We start from the raw sequence: 20342 nt of genomic DNA, 5'->3' as shown, positions 1-20342 counted from the left end.
AACTTTGTGCTAATCCTGCTATAACTACTTCTCCAACTGGACAGAGGCAAGGGTAGTTCCAGTGTATAGATGAAGAATAGTCTCTGTTCTAGAGTCGCTTAAAAGAAATGAGCAAGGAGAAATGGAAACAAAAGATTTGTTCCCCTCTGCTTCTCGAACCTCCCATACAGACATAACACACTCACGCCTAGATAAGCGTCAGCATATGCTACCAAAAACTGAGATTCATGTGCTTGAAGGCGGCAGACAGACTCACCTTCTGTATCTGTAGCACTGTTAATGACATTAGACAGTTTGGTTTTCAAGCTTGTAGATGTCACAGAGTTTCTCACATCACTCTCATAACGCCCGGTGCCCAGGGACACAATGCACTCTAATGGGACGTCAGGCCAAAGACATTTGCACTCGTGCATTGCTAGCGCTGAAGGGTTATTCAGAAGCAAACCTCCATCCTGCAAAATATAAGTCAAGAAAATACTCTTAAAAGTGAAATTCTATTTTACAAACGTGAAAACGAAAATTGCATTTTAAACAGTTTGACATGTACTCACAAGGAGAGCTTAACCATGTAATACACTGAACAAGAAATGATTTGAAAACAGAATGTAAAAAAAAAAAAGAACAGGACGTTCCTTTGAAGTGATTTCATTTAATATACTACAGCTTCAAAAAAGGGGAATGTGGAAACTCACTGGCCTCATTAAGCTTTCCTTTCCTATTACGAGTTATTTTAACTTATTTGATTGCTTTGCATATTTTTCCCACAAAACAACTGTGGTTCTACCAGTTATTTTTTTTAATTTTAAAGATTTTATTTATTTATTCGTGACAGACACAGAGGAAGGCAGAGACATGGGCAGAGGGAGATGCAGGCTCCCTGTGGGGAGACTGATACGGGATTCAATCCCGGGGCCCAGGGATCACGACCTGCATGGAAGGCAGACACTTAACCACTGAGCCACCCAGGCACCCCTCTACCAAACAGTAGTAGTTCTTCATTCAAAAGTCAAATATAACCAAATTGACTCAACTAATTTAACTGCAGCTTTAGCAGCAATACAATTTTTTAAAGTATCACATTCATTATAATACAGATATAATCTAAACAAAATAGGTTTAAAAAAAGTAGGTAAACTTTGTATTTCTATTTATCATAAATAATAACTATTATTTAGAAGGATTCAGAAGGAAAGAAGGGTAAAAGTGCACGGAGTATGGTAAACTGTAGCAGAAAAAAAAAGGTATCAAAAGCCTTGCATAGCTGGGATAAACTTGGTATTGGTGTAGCCATTCAATTCTAAAAAGCTTCGAACTGCTGGAAAGTTACTCCTTCTAAAAAGCCTAAATTCCCCTCCTTCCAACTTTCACCCATTAATTCCAGGTAGTACATTCCAAAGCTACACAGATTTGGTCATCTTCTAAGCCTACAGTATAGCCTATTCAAAAATTACTTGCAGTTTTCTGATAAGCCCCATCCCCTCAAAGGCACTTTTGTGCCTTTGAACATGCTATCTCACTCAAAACACTCTTTCCCAGTCCTCTTCTTTGCTCAACTACTTGCCATTTATTCTTCAAAATAAGAGTAACTTATCTAGCAAGAACCTAAGTGAAATAATCCTAATTTTTTTTTTAAGATTTTATATTCATTCATGAGAGACACAGAGAGAGGCAGAGATATAGGCAGAGGGAGAAGCAGGCTCCATGTGGGGAGTCTGATGTGGGACTCGATCCCAGACCCTGGGATCACAACCCGAGCCAAAGGCAGATGCTCAACTACTGAGCCACCCAGGCACTCCAATTGTAACATGTTTAGTAGAAGTCTATTTCTACTGGAGGATAAAGACACTGCTGAATTCTGTAGTAGCACACTGAAAAAGAATTTTGAAAAAATGTCTTCCATAAGAATAGGAAGAGAAATTGCAACTTTAAATTGGTGTGTATCAATGCAGTGCATTTTAAATAGAGCATCATTACTGTAATAATACAAATATTTTGGGGGCTCCCTGGGTGGCTCAGCAGTTTAGTGCCTGCCTTTGGCCCAGGGTGCGATCCTGGAGTCCCAGGATTGAGTCCCACGTCGGGCTCCCGGCATGGAGCCTGCTTCTCCCACCTCCTGTGTCTCTGCCTCTCTCTCTCTCTCTCTCATAAATAAATCTTAAAAAAAAAAATACAAATATTTTGGAGTAAATATATATAATGAACCACATTCTTTTCTTGTGGAAAACTTGTATTTTCAAAATTCTTTTTAAATGTACTACAGTAAAATTATGGCCAACCAGGATCTATAGCAAGTGAGCCATTTTGCATCACTGAGTTTTCCTTAGAGCAGAGTGTGTGTATATGTGTGTGTATTTAATAAAACTCTTTTGCAAGAAGTCATATACTTTTCAAAAAGGATTATAAGAATGGTGTTTCCATTTTTTCTCGGGGATTCAGAACTGTGGGGGAAAACACAGATCAGGAATATTGATACTTGTAATTCTAATCTCAGCTGTTCTACTTCCTAGCTCTTTGCTAGAGGCATCATGACATTTAAAAACAAGGTCTGACTTGATTTCTAAAGTTCCTTCCAATTCCATAATGTTATGATTAGGTATCGCATTGAGTGTAGATTATACATGATTTTAAATGGGCTCAATGTCAACTTATTTTAGTACTGGCGCTAAGTTTTAAAAAGTGTGATAGGGATGCCTGGGTGGCTCAGCGGTTGGTGTGTCTTCAGCTCAGGGCATGATCCTGGAACCCCAGGATCAAGCCCCACATTGGGGTTCCTGCATGGAGCCTGCTTCTCCCTCTGCCTCTCTCTCTGTGTCTCTCATGAATACATAAATAAAATCTTTAAAAGAAATAAAAAGTGTTGCCAGCTTTTTTCCTATTAATTTGCAAGTTTCTGATAAAAAGTAAAAATGACATGCAGCAACCCAATCTCCAGTGAGTTGCTAATAGGACTGTCTTTTCACAAAATTAGTGAATCAAAGGATCAGAGACTTCTCCTAAGTGGTTTCTTTCCTTGTGGAAAATTATCTACCCTACTTTTCCACCACTGCCAATATTCGTGTTCTCTGGCTTCAAGGCCCTATTAGAAATATGCAGGATTTTGCCCTAGTAATGAAGTATATGGATGTTACTAAAATTTCTTGTGGAACACGAAGAAGAAACAAACATCCCTTATCTTTTTGTGAATTTATGTTCAGTTAGCCTAGGGGATGGGGGTGGCATTTATTTGTAAATCACAGATAACGGCAACTCTTCATTTTATTCATTCCCGAAAGAACTTTTAAAAAACCATGTATCTCAAATAACCCACTCTGGCTGGACCAGTGAGAATACACTAGAAGGCAGCAGCAAAGAAATGCTCTAAATACTAACCATGAGTCTCAGACAAAGTCAACCTTTCATTATGGAATCGCCAACCTGAGGCTAACGGTCCTTTATTATGGCATACAGCATTCATGCCCAACGTGTAGCTTTATGATGCCTCTGGGATAACAGGGACACACACAGCTGTGTGGATTCTCAGGGGGGAAAAAAGTGTTTCATCGTGCGTTTTCATTGCTTGCTCTATTCTCCATTTGGGGGTGGGTTGTCTGCTGCCATTTACAATCTAATCTCTACCTCCCCCTAAGGTGTGATCTCCATAGCTCTCCAACTACATCTCTTCAAAAGAATGTGGTTCATGTTTCCATGTTTGTGACTTTCATGAGAAAAGGCTATTCTTTCAGAAGACAACCCTTGTCAACAGGGGCCCATTTATTCAACAGCCCACCGTATTTCAGGTCTTTTGTTCTTTTCATAAAGTCCCATTGTAGCTGAGACAGGCCTAAGTCAGGATGCTCTGAGACATAAAGACTGCAGAAAGCTGGCCTGTGACTGGCCCCAGGGCTAGGGGTACAGAAAACGGGTCTGGGGCGGGGGTGGGGTGGTGGCTGGGTTCCTGTCATCTGCCACCTGAGTGGCAGTAGGTGTCCTAAGGAAAGTAAAGCTTGGTCTAGGCTCAGGAAAAGGGAAATGGGTATCAGAAGCAGAATGAGGACACAGCAGCCCATGTGCCAGCATTACACTTCCTTTATTACAGATTCAAGAGACTCAATTTTCAGTGTACATCTTGGTAAAACAGCTAAATACCATAGTAATATAGTTAAATCATTCCTAAATTCCAAGTAGCATAGCAGAGATACACACAAAAGATCAGAATCCTTAACACATCAAAGTGCAAGTTAAGACCGAAAGAAGTAAACCTTCTCTGACACCAAGTAGACTGCTTCAGTTCATTAAAACCTAAGATGTCCACCTACTCTGTGCCAGGCCAAAAGGTGTGCGGTGACTAGTTTTGGGGACTGCTATCCTTGTGTGTGCTGAGCCTGAAGCAGATGAAGCAGATCCAGTGATCTGCTGGAAAGGATCACTACATGGGGTGGGAGAGTTTTTAGCTTTTTAGAGGCAGTAGGCTCACTTTCCTCAGAGAACCAGTCGGGGCTAACTTCACATGTCACTCTAAACCCCGCTGTGCCCCTGCTCCATTCAGTTCTCTGAGCCTCCTTGCTAAGGACAGTCTTACACTCCTCCCTGACATCGTAAGCCCTTCCACTGGGCCATATGGAAACTGTTCCACAGTTCAAACTTACAAGGTAACGTCACCTTCTTCTGAGTGCTATAACAGAAATGTGGCTCTTCCCTAACACCGTTTTCCAGGAAGTTGTTGATTCTCTCATTTCTCCAATACCTTAGTGGTTCCTTCTAGACCATTATTAGCCCCAATCCACATGTGCTTTTCAGGTTCTGCTATGGGGGCACCTGGGTGGCACAGCTGGTTAAGAGTCTGACTCTTGGGGAACCTGGGTGGCTCTGGGGTTGAGCATCTGCCTTAGACTCAGCGCGTGCTCCTGGAATCCCGGGATAGAGTCCCACATCAGGCCTCCTGTGTGGAGCCTACTTCTCCCTCTGCCTGTGTCTCTCATGAATAAATAAAATATTTAAAAAAAAAAAAAAAAGAGTAACTCTTGGTTTGGCTTGGGTTCTAATCTTAGGGTGCTGAGGTTGAGCCCCGAGTCAGGCTCCATTCCATGCTCAGTGCAGAGTCTGCATGAGATTCTTTCTCTCTCGCTTGTGCTCTTTCTCTAAAATAAATTAAACAAACAAACAAAAGGCTCCATTATTCACCCAGGCCGCCATCACTGCTGTCATCTATCAATTACTCATTCAACAAATTATGGGCTCATGGCTTCCTTACTATCCCACGTAGAAAGGGTAGAAATTCTTTATCATACCCCTCTCGACTTCTCATCTTTATAACACCCTAGACTCTCAGTTCCCCAACCCTCTTGTTTTCAAAAACTCTTCCCTCTACTCTCCAAGGTCACACATTAGCTCTTGTTATCAAGATACACGGAATCACACAGTATGTAGTCTTTTGAGCCTAGGTTTCTTTCACCTAGACTAATACGTCTGAAATCCATCTATGTCAGTACACGCCAATAATTCATTCCTTTTTATTGCTGTCTAATACTTAATTACTCGGATCTATCACTGTTTATCATTCACCATCTGAAAGGAACTAGTTATAAATTTAGCTGTCTTTATATATCTGTTGATGGTCTTACATTGGCTATTTGTACTGTTTAACTTAGTAAAACCGTGGATTCCTTTGACGCAGGTAGTAATAATTATTTTCTAAAGGCTTCTGATTTTAATTTTAATTTAATCCTTTCAACTTTAACCTTTATCATCAATTAATAGGACATTAGAACAATACCCATCACATTTCATTTCTAATTCTGCAAGAAAGTTACCTGTTTTAAAACTACTTTTATCTTAAATTTTTTTTTAAGATTTTACTTTTAATTAATCTCCACACCCAACATGAGGCTTGAACTCAGAACCCTAAGATGCTCCACCAACTGAGCCAGCCAGGTGCCCAAAACTACTTTTATCTTAAATTCTATAGTTATACTCTGTATAGCTTCTAACCAACTCAGTATTTTAGATAGAACACTTCTTCACGATTTTATATAAAAACCTATCAAAAAGGAACAGAAGAGACAAAAAGGGAAGAAAAGAAAGGACAAACAAAGTTTAGCAAGAATTGATAATAGTAAAATTACTCCCAAATTAAAAAGTTGCCAGGTTGCCAATGGTTTTAATAGCCATGCTTTAAAGTAAATTCCTGTTCCTTAAACTTTACCGGCTTTCCATCAAGTAAGTTAAGATTTTTGGTGTTCACTCCTGTCTAAGGAGAGGCACAGCATCCTGAGTTCCCTTATAACTTAGCCCATGCCTGTCCAGGCCTCTCCTATCAGGAAGTCATCAGGCTAATGGTACGACCATGGCATTTCCTTCACTTAGGTATTTATATTCACAGTTATCGATTCATTGTATATTTGGTTTTGCCAGGTCCACTGCTAGATACTGTGGCAAAATAGACTTAAAAAATTGACTGAATAATTTGTTCTTTGTCTCTCAGAGGTATACACAGGATTGTGTTTTAACAGCAGCATGTCATATATGTATTTAATAGCCTAAAATTTAGATATATTTTTTTAAGATTTTATTTCTTCACGAGAGACACACACACAGGGGGGGCGGCGGGGCAGAGACACAGGCAGAGGAAGAAGCAAGCTCCACGCAGGGAGCCCGATTTCGATCTGGCACTCCAGGGTCACCCCCTAGGCTGAAGGTGGCGCTAAACTGCTGAGCCACCTGGGCTGCCCTTTTGATGACTTTTAATGTGCATTTAATCATTTCAAATCATAGAGTACCGACCAGAAAATAACCACTGTGCAATGTGAACTTCTCTTAATCATCTCATCTCAGTTTATTTTTCTAGAATTTTAAAAAATGTTTTTTTATTATGGTAAAATATACAAAACATAAATTGGTTCTTTTAAACATTTTCAAGGTTACAATTCAGCGGCATTAATTACATTCAGAGTATTTTACAACCATCACCACTGTCAATTTCCAATGTTTTTATCACTAAAACCATTAAGCAATCTTTCCCTGTTTTCCCCTCCCAAACCCATTTCTTTTTTTTTCCCCCAAACCCATTTCTATCCTACCCAACTATTCATCCTTTAGATCTCAGCTGGAGTGGAAATGTCTTTGTAAAGGCAATCCTCAAGAATAAGCCATATTTTCTGAACTACTTCCTAACCCTGGGTGTATTTTCATTATTGAATTTATTTTTTCTAGATTTTATTTAAATTCATGTTAATTCACATATAGTATATAGTATTAGTTTCAGGGGTACAATTTGCATATAACACCCAGTGCTCATCACAACAAGCGCCCTCCTTAATGCCCACCTCCCTCCTCTGGCAACCCTCAATTTGTTTCCTATAACTATGAGTCTCTTACGGTTTGCCCCTGTCTTTATCTTATTTTTCCTTCCCTTCCCCTATGTTCATCTGTTTTGTTTCTTAAATTTCACATATGAGTGAAATCATATGGCATTTGTCTTTCTCTGACTGACTTATTTTGCTGAGCATAATACACTCTTGCTCCATCCATGTTATTGCAAATGGCAAGATTTCATTCTTTTTGATGGCTGAGTAATATTCCAGAGTATATATACACCACATCTTTTTATCCACTCTTCAGTTGATGGACATTTGGGTTCTTCCCATAAGTTGGGTATTACTGATAGTGCTGATATAAACACTGGAGTGCGGGACGCCTGGGTGGCTCAGCAGTTAAGTGTCTGCTTTTGGCTCAGGGCATGATCCCAGAGTTCCGGGATCGAGTCCCACATTGGGCTCCCTGCATGGAGCCTGCTTCTTCCTCTCTGTCTCTCATGAATAAATAAATAAAATATTTAAAAACAAAAACACTGGAGTACATGTATCCCTTCGAATCATCCTTTGGATAAATGTATGTATGATACATGTATCATAAATAAAGGATAAATGTATGTATCCTTTGGATAAAGGTATGTATCCTTTGGATAAATACCTAGTAATGCAATTGCTGGGTCATACGATAGCTCTGTTTTTAACTTTTTGAGGAACCTCCATATTACTGAATTTATCATCTTATATAACTGTGTTTATAGTCTTTTAGTTTGACCTATTTGAAGGTAGGACCCAGGAAACAAAAACAGTAAGCTGGCACTTATCACCTTTATGTTTCTCATGGTTAATACAGTGCCTGGCACTGAGCAAGCAGTCGCTATATTTTTGATCAGTTATACTGAAAATTAGTGGTAGCCTAGCAAAGGCTTATAATCTGCCAGGTGCTAAGCAGGTTCTTTCTACTGAAAACACTATTTACCTGGAATATTTATATGAAATATAGGAATTCCTTTCAGGTTAAGGTGTTCTGAGTTCTGGACACAACCTTTCAAAATGTATATTAGGCCTAAGAGAAATAATACATGACAATCTGTCATCAAAACCTTTAGTGTAAATGAATTTATCAGGCTCTTTCTCCAAAGGCAGAGAATGAATGATTTAATTTTGGAAGTGGAGATGGAAAAAGATCAGAGAGAACGGGTTAAGCATATGTTCAAACTCATCAAACTGTATACATCAAATGTGTTCAGCTTTTTGCGTATCAATTATACATCAATAAAACTTAGAGACACAAGGGTTAATTTTGCGTAAAATGGACACTATTTCAAGATAAATATGATGCTACTTGGGCAGGGGAAGAGAAGTAATATTGGAAAGCTACTCAAAAAGAATTCTCACTTTATAATTTTCTAGGATATTTAATAATCCCAGTAAATACTGTAATAACATTGTTCTCTTTATAGGCAAAGGCAAATGAAATCTACCCATCTACCTACTCACACCTCTTAATTATGGCACTACTTTCAATAACTGTTCAGAGTATTAGTCCATAATTTATACTCCACATGGTTCCAAAAGGATAGAAGTAACTCACAGTAAAACGTATGTCAGACATGACAGTGAAAAGAGATTTGAAAACTGAGTCTGGAAATAACTCAATATAATTATTCAAAGAGCTTAGAGTAAGAGGATTGTAATAGTAAGGACCATATTTTAGCTTTAAACTTCTTAACAATTTCTGAAAGGCTGGGAAGGAACTTCACTTGAATGTTTTTTTGTTTAAGCAATCAAGATCCTTCACATGTTAGAATATCCTAATCAATCTTTCATGGCATCTTTTAAGTAAAAAAATACCCCATCTTTTTCTCAAGTTTAAAAAAAAAAGTTTTTTAAGATTTTATTTATTTATTCATGAGAGAGAGAGAGAGAGAGAGAGAGAAGCAGAGACACGGGCACAGAGGGAAAAGCAGGCTCCATGCAGGGAGCCCCATGTGGGAATCGATCCTGGGACTCCAGGATCATATCCTGGGCCAAAGGCAGGCACTAAACCGCTGAGCCACCCAGGGATCCCTGCTTTCTCAAGTCTGGCAGAGAATATGCAGTAAGAAAGATATTCTCAAAAATAGGGTTTGCTTAGAATTCAGATTTCATGTGACTATTAATTAGATGTGCAAATCTTCCTAGAGTCAAGTCACTGATTTACATAAAAGTATATTCTCTGACATACAGTTATATGCTTTATATAAATTTTATGATAAGTTATTTTAATCTGTAGCTCAACCTAAATCCAAAGATTATGTTGATCAACATAAAAATGGCTAAGCATAAAAAGAAACATCACTAGTCTAAATGATATGGATAAAGAACCACTGAATTACTTTGGTTTGTTATTATGTACTGAATTAAACTTTAGAACTATTACCACTCAGATTAAGAATAAAAAGCAAATGAGATAACTTTTTTGAAGTCTGGGAACATATGGCCCTGAAATGTAGTAACTTATCTTTTGAGACTTTTATTAGCATGTGACATCACTGCAATTTTGTAGCATGACTACCATGTTAAAGATATGTTAGAAATCTTTACTATCTTGAACACACTGTCTAAATTATTTCTCTACTTACAACCTGGTAAGAGGAAGAATATGCAGAAATTGTAAAAAACAGGAAGGTGCATTTTAAAATAAATATTTTAATTTGACCAGTAAGTCTAGAAGTCAATGTCAGAAAAACTCTACAGCTAGCACTTTCTGTCTTGAGTAGGTGGAAGAAAGAAGAGAAAGGCGAGAAGGGAAGTGCCTTGCATAATTCAACAATGACTGATTTTACAAAGTAAGAAATGGTCTGAACTGACTCCAAAGACAAAGGGAGTCCTATGTTAATCTTGTTAACTACAAAGATTATGACATTACTTCTAGAAGTATAGAAAAAAATGGGATAGCTGCCCATAATATTTTTAATTATGTCTAACATACTATAAAAGCATAGGAGAAAATAAAACTGATAAGTGTTTTAGTTATAATACTGACACGTTATAAATTAAAATTATACAGTTGATATGTACTTCACATTGAAGACCTATGTATGAGTTCTTGAATGACATCTGAAAATCTATGTCAAAATAGTTTTCTTCTCAACACATGTTTAAATACCAAAGAAACAGAGCACAAATACTTTACTGACTAGAGAGGAAAGGTAAGGTTAATAGCTCTATCGAATGAGATTGATTTTAAGTGGGATATCATTATAAAACTTAAGCTTCTATATGACATATTTTGGAAGTATCAGCTCAAATGCTTTAGTGACTTTTTCATCATTTAATGTTGAGCTATGAGTTAACATTTCATAATGGGAAAAACTAGACAGAGGTAAAATTTATGATAAATAAGTCTATGTATCAGAAAAGGAATAAATTGCCAGAAATAATATTCAACTTTATCATCATTTAGCCATAAACTTAGAAACAGTATAATTATAGATAGCATCCCAATCCGGTCACTTGATAGCTGTGATCCTACTCTAGTTACTTAACATTTCTCAAGACTCCAATATCTCATTGCAGGAGTCAGAATAACTATCCACTTCATAAGCAGTGAAGATTAAATGGACAATGAATGCAAAGGACTATATAAGTACCCAGTACATAGCTAACTTACTGAGTGTTTACTGTTATTATTTTATTATAACATCTCCTTCAAAATATGTCCACCAAAACTCTCAAACAGATTGGGTTCTGTGTTTTCAGGGATCGTGTCTTATTTTTAATTTTTATTACATTTGGAAAGCCACTCTTACATATATTTTTCCATAAATAAAATCAATAATTTTGAATAATTATGAATCATATTATATAGAATACAAAAAAAAATCTTTCCTAAAATGTGCTCAAGCCAGAAGGCTTGTTAATTTAAGAAAAACAAACAACAAATAAAAACATTTTGTATGGCACCTCTTTTGCCACATGTAAACATTAAAAGGAAAGTCTTGGTTGATCCCTCTATGACATTTAATGAGTGCTGTTTCTTTAATCACATAAATTTTTAAAAGGTAGGCCATAGTCAACTTACCTGGTGAAGATCATTTCCCAATGCATACTCTGCAAAGTAGCCGGGAGCAGCAGATGAGGCTCTAATAGCCTGCCACATTTTATACTGACAGCCTCCTAAATAGTGTGAGTTGATTCCAGGAAAATGACCATAGTTTCTGAACACAAAAGCTTTTGGCGTTATCCCTCTGTTTACGATGGTACTTACTGCAGCTACCTAGTAAATTAAAAAGTGAATGATACCTATTGTAAACAGGAGTATTTGGGATCTGTAAAAAAGTAAATGTTATTTAGTACTGTGAATAAACAATCTACAACTCTACCTATCAAGATAAGTGTATAACATAAGTATGATGTTAAGGAAAGGGAACCAGGTCTAATTAGGTGTTACTTCATGGGAAAGTAGATACAGGACTGATACAATTTTGAGAAATGTATTATAAGAAAACAATAATTATATTGTTGACTACATGATTTGATTAGCCATTTTTAAAAACCATCCGGAAAAAATAAAGCCATCAGAAAGACATAAATTTGAAAATTTATATATAATAATCAATGCAGCAGTAATAGCAATGAATATAAACTACTCAAAGAAAAAAAATACACTATTTTCATAGTATCATTTAACAAATTAGTCTTTGCCTCTGTTCTCTTTGGAAGCATTAGTAACTGAAACTAATACTATACAAACTCTTGAGGCTTTCTTAGCATTGTTAATAACTGGAAGGTGGGTAATTTTGTATTAAAATAACTAACATTGACTACCTTGGGTCTCAGATTTTTATCGATGTCAGTTGCATTAATGTAAAATGTGTTGTATTTGTTAATGACCTGCAGTATGAACTGAAGAAGCTGAAAGGTACTGAGGACACCAGAGTTATTAGGGTTCTGAGTCAAGTCCTGCCAGGGGCCTATCTGCTTCACTATTTTATAAACCAAAGGAAATATTCCCAGATCCTGTGAGTGATCTGAGGGTCCCTAAGCCACTGTGGGTAAGAGTTGGTCATACACCAAAATCCAGGAGGTCTTTCTATTTGATCGGTCTATAGACGGGCTGACTTAAGAATCACATAGGAAACACGATAGATACATTTATCACGAGTGAATTACGTTTTGAAGTGGCTAAAGTTCCCTTACACCTACTCTATGCTTTTATTTAAAGTTGGCAACTCCCACGACTTTAAAAACAAGCAAACAGCTCTGAAGATCCAGGGGAGCAAACAAGAGGCATAGAGTATACCCTAGGATCTTCTCCAAAAGAGCTGTGTGCATCTCATCGACACCCCCCCTCACCAAGGCCCCACGTATCTGATTCACCTGCCACTGCAGGCCCCTTTTGCCCGACGCCCTTGAATCTAGACTTCGTCTCCAGGAACTCTCGGTTTCTGCACTTTTCCATGCCTCCTCCCGCACACGCCCTGCCCTTTGCCAGCACTGCTCCTACTCCTACTCCTACTCATTGGCCTGCACACTAGGATCTCAAACCTCATTTCCTTAGAATAGCCTTTCCTCCTGTCCCTGTAACTATATGCTTTTCAGAGAACTGTTTCTGAGCTCCACAGCATTTGTTTCAGGGAAGCTATATCTGTTTTGTGTGATTACCTGATTAACGTCTACTTTGCCCTACTGGACTATAAACCCCATGTTTTCTGCATTTACTTGCTAAGGCCTCCAGAGTGCCTGGCACAGTGCTAACACATTAGGCTCAAGATTAATAGCTAAAGAATGAATGAAATTTGAACAAGCAAGGGTGAAAGAAAAATAAAGGGAGCTGTATTTGATTTTTCATAGTTACAGCTTATTATCCAAGAATAAATATAAGCTGCAAGGGATTCTGAAATACATAAATCCTATTCCTTAATCAAATAACAAGTATTATTAAAGAACATAGAACTCAAGCAATACTCAGATTATTGGGTTTCAAACAAAATAAATAGAGAAGCCACATGAGACATATCCTAGTGGCATTAACATTTTTAAAATTGGAATTCCATTTGTATGTTAATCTAACGTATTTCCACAGGCACAAAAAATTTCTTTTAAAAAGTCTAGTGGAGGAAATGCTAGTTTTCTTTGTTTTTTTTTGTTTGTTTGTTTACAGTTTTCTTTAAATCACTGGATCTGATTAACCTTATGATTAAATAATTCTTCATTATTTTTAGTCCTACTGGTATATACGCTTTAACTTTGGTTATACTAACTTTACTGGATATACAAAGAGGTCTAATGATCATATCCTGTATCTTCATAAATTACCCTAGATGTAAGTAAATCAATATAATCTATTAAAAGAAATTGTTAAGAAATGTTTCTCTTAATAAAGGGCCTTCAGAATATGTGCTTTTACCTGCCCTTCAATTACAAGTTGGTATTATACTTAAGACTCCAAACTTACCTTAGGACATGAAGGGTTTCTTGCTGTTTCAATCATTAGCGAGGATCCCATTCTGTCCCTTTATTGAAGGAGGAAAATTAAATTATATCAAAGTGATTGTACCTCCTAACATTAGGGAACACATGATATGCAAATACCATCCATTTGCTCAGGGCGTTGTTCAAAGTACTACGCACAACAAAAAAGAGATATAAATACCTCCTCTAGGTGCCTTATAGTACAACTAATGCACTTAAAACAATGTATGGGGCCAGCCCAGGTGACTCAGTGGTTTAGCACCACCTTCAGCTCAGGGCATGATCCTGGAGACCCGGGATCGAGTCCAGCGTCGGGTTCCCTACATGAAGCCTGCCCCTCTCTCTCTCCCCCTCTCTCTGTGTCTCTCATGAATAGATAAATAAAATCTTAAAAAAAAAACAACAATGTATGGTTGAGGCGGAGTTTGAGAAGGACACCAAAAGGTGGTGAAGTAACATATTAAAACCCAGGGAAAAAAAATAAATAAATAAAAAATTAAAAAAAATAAAACCCAGGGCATCTAAGGGGTAAAGGCCCTGAAGCAGAAGAAACTTTGTTTTCAGGGTCCTCCAGAGGATAAAGGAGATGTGTTGAGATAAACTGAGGTATGCAGACTAGCTACAGAGTAATCTGAAAACCAGACACGTCTTTCTATGATACGGTCTCACGGTCTCACTTTTTGAAAAGGCAATTGCAACTTCTACACACAAATCTCACACATGAACTAAAATAAAATAGTGACTGGAGTTATACACCAAAGTATTAACAGTGATGATCTCAAATTACTGGGATCAGTAATTTAATATTCTTTTAAATTTTTTTTCAATTTTCAAATAATATGCACATATTATTTATGGAATCAAACATTTAAAAAAATAACTAACTTACTTAAGAATATTTTCCCACGTTTGACTGTCATAAAATGCATGGCTCCAACTCATTTTGACTGTTCCAACAATGACATTTTGTGAAAACACATCAGATCCTAATTTTCGATAAAGTTCCTCACATTCATCCAAGGGCATATGAAACAATCCCAACATGAATGCTAATATGGCACCTGAAATGAAGAATGCTTAGTTTTTATCAGCATCGACATTACAGTACTTATAAGACTTCTCGAGTCACAGACCTGGTTAAAATTGTAGCTCTGATACTTTCTGTGCCACCTAAAACCAACTACTTAACCTCTCAGAGCCTCAATTTATACAACTATAACACAAAGATAATAACTAAAATTTATAATGTTCTTTTACAAGGATAACACACATAAAGGGCTTTACCTGGCCTCAATCAGGACTAAATAAATGTTAACCAATGATGATGAGGATTAATTTTAAAATACATGATTTACACCAAATTATACATAATTAAGATATCATGGTCAATGACATTCTTTCTAACCTTAATGAATTCCTTAAGTTTTAGTCACAGAATACAGTATATTGACAACTTAACAATTCAGTAAAATAATTACTCCTTTAAGTTGGTCTGGGGAACTAAAATAATGAAAGAAATTAGGGCTCTGGAATATCCTTTTTAAACAGCTGAGTTCACATCCTAGCTGCACTTGGTAGGACACACTGCCACCTAGTGTATCTAACTGGCCTAACCCTGAACTAAGGAGAAAAGTAGGGGAGAAAGTTTTGGGGGGATGACCTACACAGCATCAGAGCTTACTCTGGATTGGGAACAAAGGAAAACCAGGAACTCATTATCATAATATATTTTAAATATCTTATGTATTTTATTATTCTTGGTCTTAGTCTAGTAAAAGATAAAATAGCTTATGTTCTAAAAGAAATTGAATGGCAAAAAAAAAAAAAAAAGAAAAGAAAAGAAATTGAATGGCAAAACTAGGGACGCCAGGGTGGCTCAGCCAGGGTGGCTCAGCAGTTGAACGTCTGCCTTCAGCCCAGGGCATGATCCTAGAATTCAGGATCAAGTCCCAAATCGGGCTCCCCGAGGGGGGAGCCTGCTTCTCCCTCTGCCTACGTCTCTGCTTCTCTCTCTGGGTCTTTCATGAATAAATAAATCTTTAAAAAACGAAAAAAAAAAAAAAAAAAAAAAGAATGGCATAACTATATGATAGAATTTACTGTTTTCAATTTGCAGAAAATCTCTAACACAAGAAATAACTTGCCAAAAAATTAAGCGCCTTTCAAGTAGAGCTACTATAAAGATGAGCAGATATTTTAAAACTAAATTTTATTGAACTGGTTAAGGATATTACTTATCCTTAAATATATTAACTTTACAAAAATTCTAAGTGCAAACAAAATTTCTACATTAGAATACATTTTCCTGGGATGCCTGGGTGGCTCAGCAGTTTGGTGCATGCCTTCAGCCCAGGGCGTGATCTTGGGATCTAGGGATCGAGTCCCACATTGGGCTCCCTACATGGAGCCTGCTTCTCCCTCTGCCTGCGTCTCTGCCTAGATGTCTCTCTGCTTCTCTCTCTCTCTCTCTCTGTGTCTCTCATGAATAAATTAATAAAATCTAAAAAAAAAAAAAAAAAAAAACAATATATTTTCCATTCTACAAATGGAAAAAAGAAAGGAAAATTACAGGCACTGTATCAGAAGTTAAGGTTAACATAAGCCAAAAGATACATGGAAAAAATATGTGATAAACATAGAAAGTATGTTTTACATAAACTGATATTCTACTACATGGATGAATCGGATTTAAAATTCTCTTTACTGAGCATCCACCAATCAAGAAGTTAGCTTGTTTAACTGTTTGAATTGCTAAGAACCAATACTAAATTTAACAGGAATGGTCAGGGTAAAAACTTCAAAAAAAAAACTACCAAAATTCATTAGCCCTAGGAAAAGTCTCTTTAAGAAAGGTTTCTCTAATTAGATCAAATTGGGAAATAAATATTATTTTGAGTCACAATGCATTTGCATTTTTAACATATTAAAAGGGATCCCTGGGTGGCGCAGCGGTTTGGCGCCTGCCTTTGGCCCACGGCGCGATCCTGGAGACTCGGGATCGAATCCCACATCGGGCTCCCGGTGCATGGAGCCTGCTTCTCCCTCTGCCTGTGTCTCTGCCTCTCTCTCTCTCTCTCTCTCTCTGTGATGACTATCATAAATAAATAAAATTAAAAAAAAAAAACATATTAAAATATCTCAGGGGTGCCTGGTGGCTCAGTCAGTTGAGCATATGACTTGGTTTTGGTCTCAGGTTGTAACCTTGGGGTCATAAGATGAAGCCCTGCGTGGGGCTCCATGCTCAGTGTGGGGTCTGCTTGAGATTCTCTCCCTCTGTCCCTCCCCCTGCTTGGACTTTCTTTTTCAAAAAAATAAATAAAATCTTAAATAAAAATTCTCAGAAGTACCTCTGTAAAGAAACCTGCATAACTTCCTTTAATCCAACAACTTCCTGTAACCTAAGACCTTGAGGAATTAGTGTTCCGTAGAACTTCATAAGAATCAGATTCCTTAGGCTTTTGCATCATTCCTTTAATTGCTCTTGTTAAATTTCCACAACTGAACATCAATTAACATGCCCTTTGGACGTAACTGTCATACTTCACACAAATACTGTAGATAAATCATTTGATTTTGTTGCTAGTGGTCTTTAGAATTACGATTTTAATTCAAAAGAATGAGAAAAAAATAGAAATGAAAGGCTGTGAAGATAAACTAAGATGAAGTGAGAAATTATCAGGTCAAACAGTAAAATATCCAGCAAGGATCCACAATCCTAGTAGTCCTAGAATGTGACCGAGGTGGTAGCAACAGCAATGGGTATCCTGAAGGGCTTAATGCATACTTGGGGTGGGTGTGGGCAGATGGGTGGGTGACAGAGCTGACCTACAGAAATAAAAAAACAAATACTTCTCTGATGGTGTCCCAATGAAAACTAAGAAATTTTTCAGTAACAACTGTATTCTAAGTTGCCAATTTCTTCTATGCAAACATGGAACTGCAATTTTAAATGTACCCAGCAGTATTAAGAAGTAGGCTTTAAAACACATGGATTCTCACATTTATCAATTTAAATTCTGGCTTCAACTACTCAGATAAAAAATGGTATAAGAAGCAATTTCTTGGGGATCCCTGGGTGGCTCAGCGGTTTAGCACCTGCCTTCAGCCCAGGGCCTAATCCTGGAGTCCCAGGATCAAGTCCCACATTGGGCTCCCTGAATGGAGCCTGTCCCTCTCTTTCTGTGTCTCTCCTGAATAAATAAATAAAATCTTAAAAAAAAAAAAAGGCAATTTCTTCACTGAGGGACACGTCTCACAAAAAAGTAAAATCTCATCCATCTCCAACATTCTGTTGGTTCAAGTATAATTTAAGGACCTACCTTCTTCCAGTTCTCCACTTTCCTTGAGGTGACTATACTATAAAGCAGTAATTTGTAATTTGTGCTCGTCACCGTGGCTTATTAAAAACGTATTAAAATAACATATTAAAAACCACTTCTTAGGGGCACATGGGTGGCTCAGTCTTGATTTCAGCTCAGGTCATGATCTTAGGGTCTTGAGATCAAGCCCTGCGTCAGGCTCCATGCTCAGCAGGGAGTCTGCTAGAGATTCTCTCCCTTTGCTCCCCATCTACTCCCCACCCGGCCCTTGCACGTGGACACACACTCTCTTTCTCTCTCTCTCAAAAAAACAAACAAACAAAAAAACCACTTATTCCCAATAAACATTTTATAAAATCCATTAAGCCAATCAAAGGACTACTGATCATTAAAACATAAAACCAACACCCACCACGTCAGAGAATGACTGATTTTAATTAAGCGCATACTGCTGGGATGCATGGCTCTCATAAAATAATTACCTGTGCTCACACCACAGATGTAATCAAAAAGCTGATGAACTGGCTTCTGAGTAAGTTCAACCAATTTTCGCAGTGTCTGAAGAGCAACCACACCCCTACAAAAAAAAGGAAAAATGGAAATTCCTGTTTTAAGGAAATTAGCCTGCAAGTTGCTTTTCTATACTTATATGCTAACATGGAAACTGATCATATAAATTATCAGAAAAAAGTTGCCTGTTTTTAAGATCACTTACAAAACTCCAAAATTTAAATAATGATATAAAACCTGTTATAAAAGCAGGTTTTTAAATTTATATTAGTGTCTCTTTGAATAATAATACAAAGATATGCCAACATACTATTTTTTTTAAACACCCCAACTGTGGAAAATACTTAAAGCCTGCACTCACCAGTTCTGGAAAGACATGTATTAGTTTCTTCTCTCTACAGCGTTAAGTTGGCTACCAATGCTTCTATACAGTTTGTCTTCTGTATTTCACTACTCATACTTTCAAGCTTTCTTCTATTTATTCTTTTTTTACATCTTTCAACAACTTCAGGACAATGCCCCATATGAGGAATGTATTAATTTATGCTGCTGATTTTGCTAATTTGTGGATCCTTGCCAAAGGAAACAAAGAGCTTGATAATGGGTGTGCTTGGATGACTCAGTAGGTTAAGCAGGTGCCTTTGGCTCAGGTCATGATCCCAGGGTCCTAGGATCAAGCCCTGTGTTGGGCCCTGCTCAGCAGAGTCTGCTTCTCCCTCTGCCTCTCCCCCCTGCTCAAGCTTGTGCACATGCTCTCTCTGAAATAAATAAAAATCTTTTAAAGAAAAAAAAAGCTTGATGATGAATGTGGATAATGAAAGAGGCTAGGAGATGTAGGCCAATTTAGGATGTATGTATCATGTGAACAATTCTGAACATTGGGAGAATATATGGAAACACTGAAATGGTCTAAACCAAATACAAGATATGGGGCAAAGAGGTCCTTGTGGTAGTCAAGCACCACTAAAATACAATTTACAGTGCCAAACTGCTTTGATACTAATAGGAAATCACTAGAAAATAGGATTAAAGTAGAAAACCAAAGGCTGATTTGTTTTTGAAATTTTAAGTAAATTCAAAGTGAGACATGAAGAATTTGAGATAATGCTGGATAAATATACTTAACAAAAGAAAGAAAACATGCACATGTATACTCACACAAGAAAAAATATTTGAAGACATAAATCAAAACATTAAAAAGAATCTGTACTATATTTTTTGTTTGCTTTTTTTAATACTTTTCTTTTTTCCCCTCCAAGTTTTACTTGTATAATCAAGAAGAAAACTATTTTAAAATGCTATATTTATAAATTAATTCAGGTCAAATTAAAAATAAACACACTTGCCAGGTTGATTCAGCCTAACATTGTACCAGGCTCTCATATACAAAGAAATAAAAGATATGGGTTCTTTTTCTCCCAAGCCCTCCCCTTACTCTTTCAACACAAACTTCCCATTCTGGTTGCTTTCTCATGTTCCCCTAAAACAAGGCTTTTCAACAGCAGCGCGAGTGACATTTCGGGCTGAACAACTCTTTGCTGTAGGGCTATTCTGTGCATTGTAAGGTGTAAGCACCAACAGCCCTCTTCTCACCAAATGCAAGGGGCAGTCCCCCAGCTGCAACAACGAAGAATGCCTCCCGACAAATGTCCTCTAGGAGACAAAATAACCTCCAGTGGAGAATTGCTTATCTAAACCTACCTTCCTCCTAACTCGTTTCTAGATTTTCCCAAATGTCTTCACTCTGATTTCCTCCCTGAATGACTAA

At 37.3% G+C, this 20342-nt stretch overlaps 1 protein-coding gene across 4 annotated transcripts in view; it reads right to left on the bottom strand.

Moving 5' to 3' along the window:
• The window catches only part of PNPLA8 (patatin like phospholipase domain containing 8), a 46664-nt gene that overhangs the window by 8281 nt on the left and 18041 nt on the right, over positions 1–20342 (bottom strand). For 3 of the 4 annotated variants that reach the window (XM_025449218.3, XM_025449217.3, XM_049096220.1), the window contains exons 5-9: positions 18547–18641; positions 14635–14806; positions 13729–13786; positions 11353–11547; positions 257–452 (exon numbers count right to left, since the gene is read on the bottom strand). In XM_025449218.3, the coding sequence (XP_025305003.3) occupies positions 257–452; positions 11353–11547; positions 13729–13786; positions 14635–14806; positions 18547–18641 (716 nt within the window). Of the gene's footprint in view, positions 1–256; positions 453–4047; positions 5118–11352; positions 11548–13728; positions 13787–14634; positions 14807–18546; positions 18642–20342 lie in introns of those variants that run through there. The other variant, XM_025449219.3, reaches the window with a different exon arrangement.

Source organism: Canis lupus, chromosome 18 (assembly GCF_003254725.2).
Source record: "Canis lupus dingo isolate Sandy chromosome 18, ASM325472v2, whole genome shotgun sequence".
Classification (NCBI taxonomy): domain Eukaryota; kingdom Metazoa; phylum Chordata; class Mammalia; order Carnivora; family Canidae; genus Canis; species Canis lupus.
Note: the sequence above shows the minus strand (reverse complement) of the source record. Positions and strands in the feature narration are given on the sequence as shown.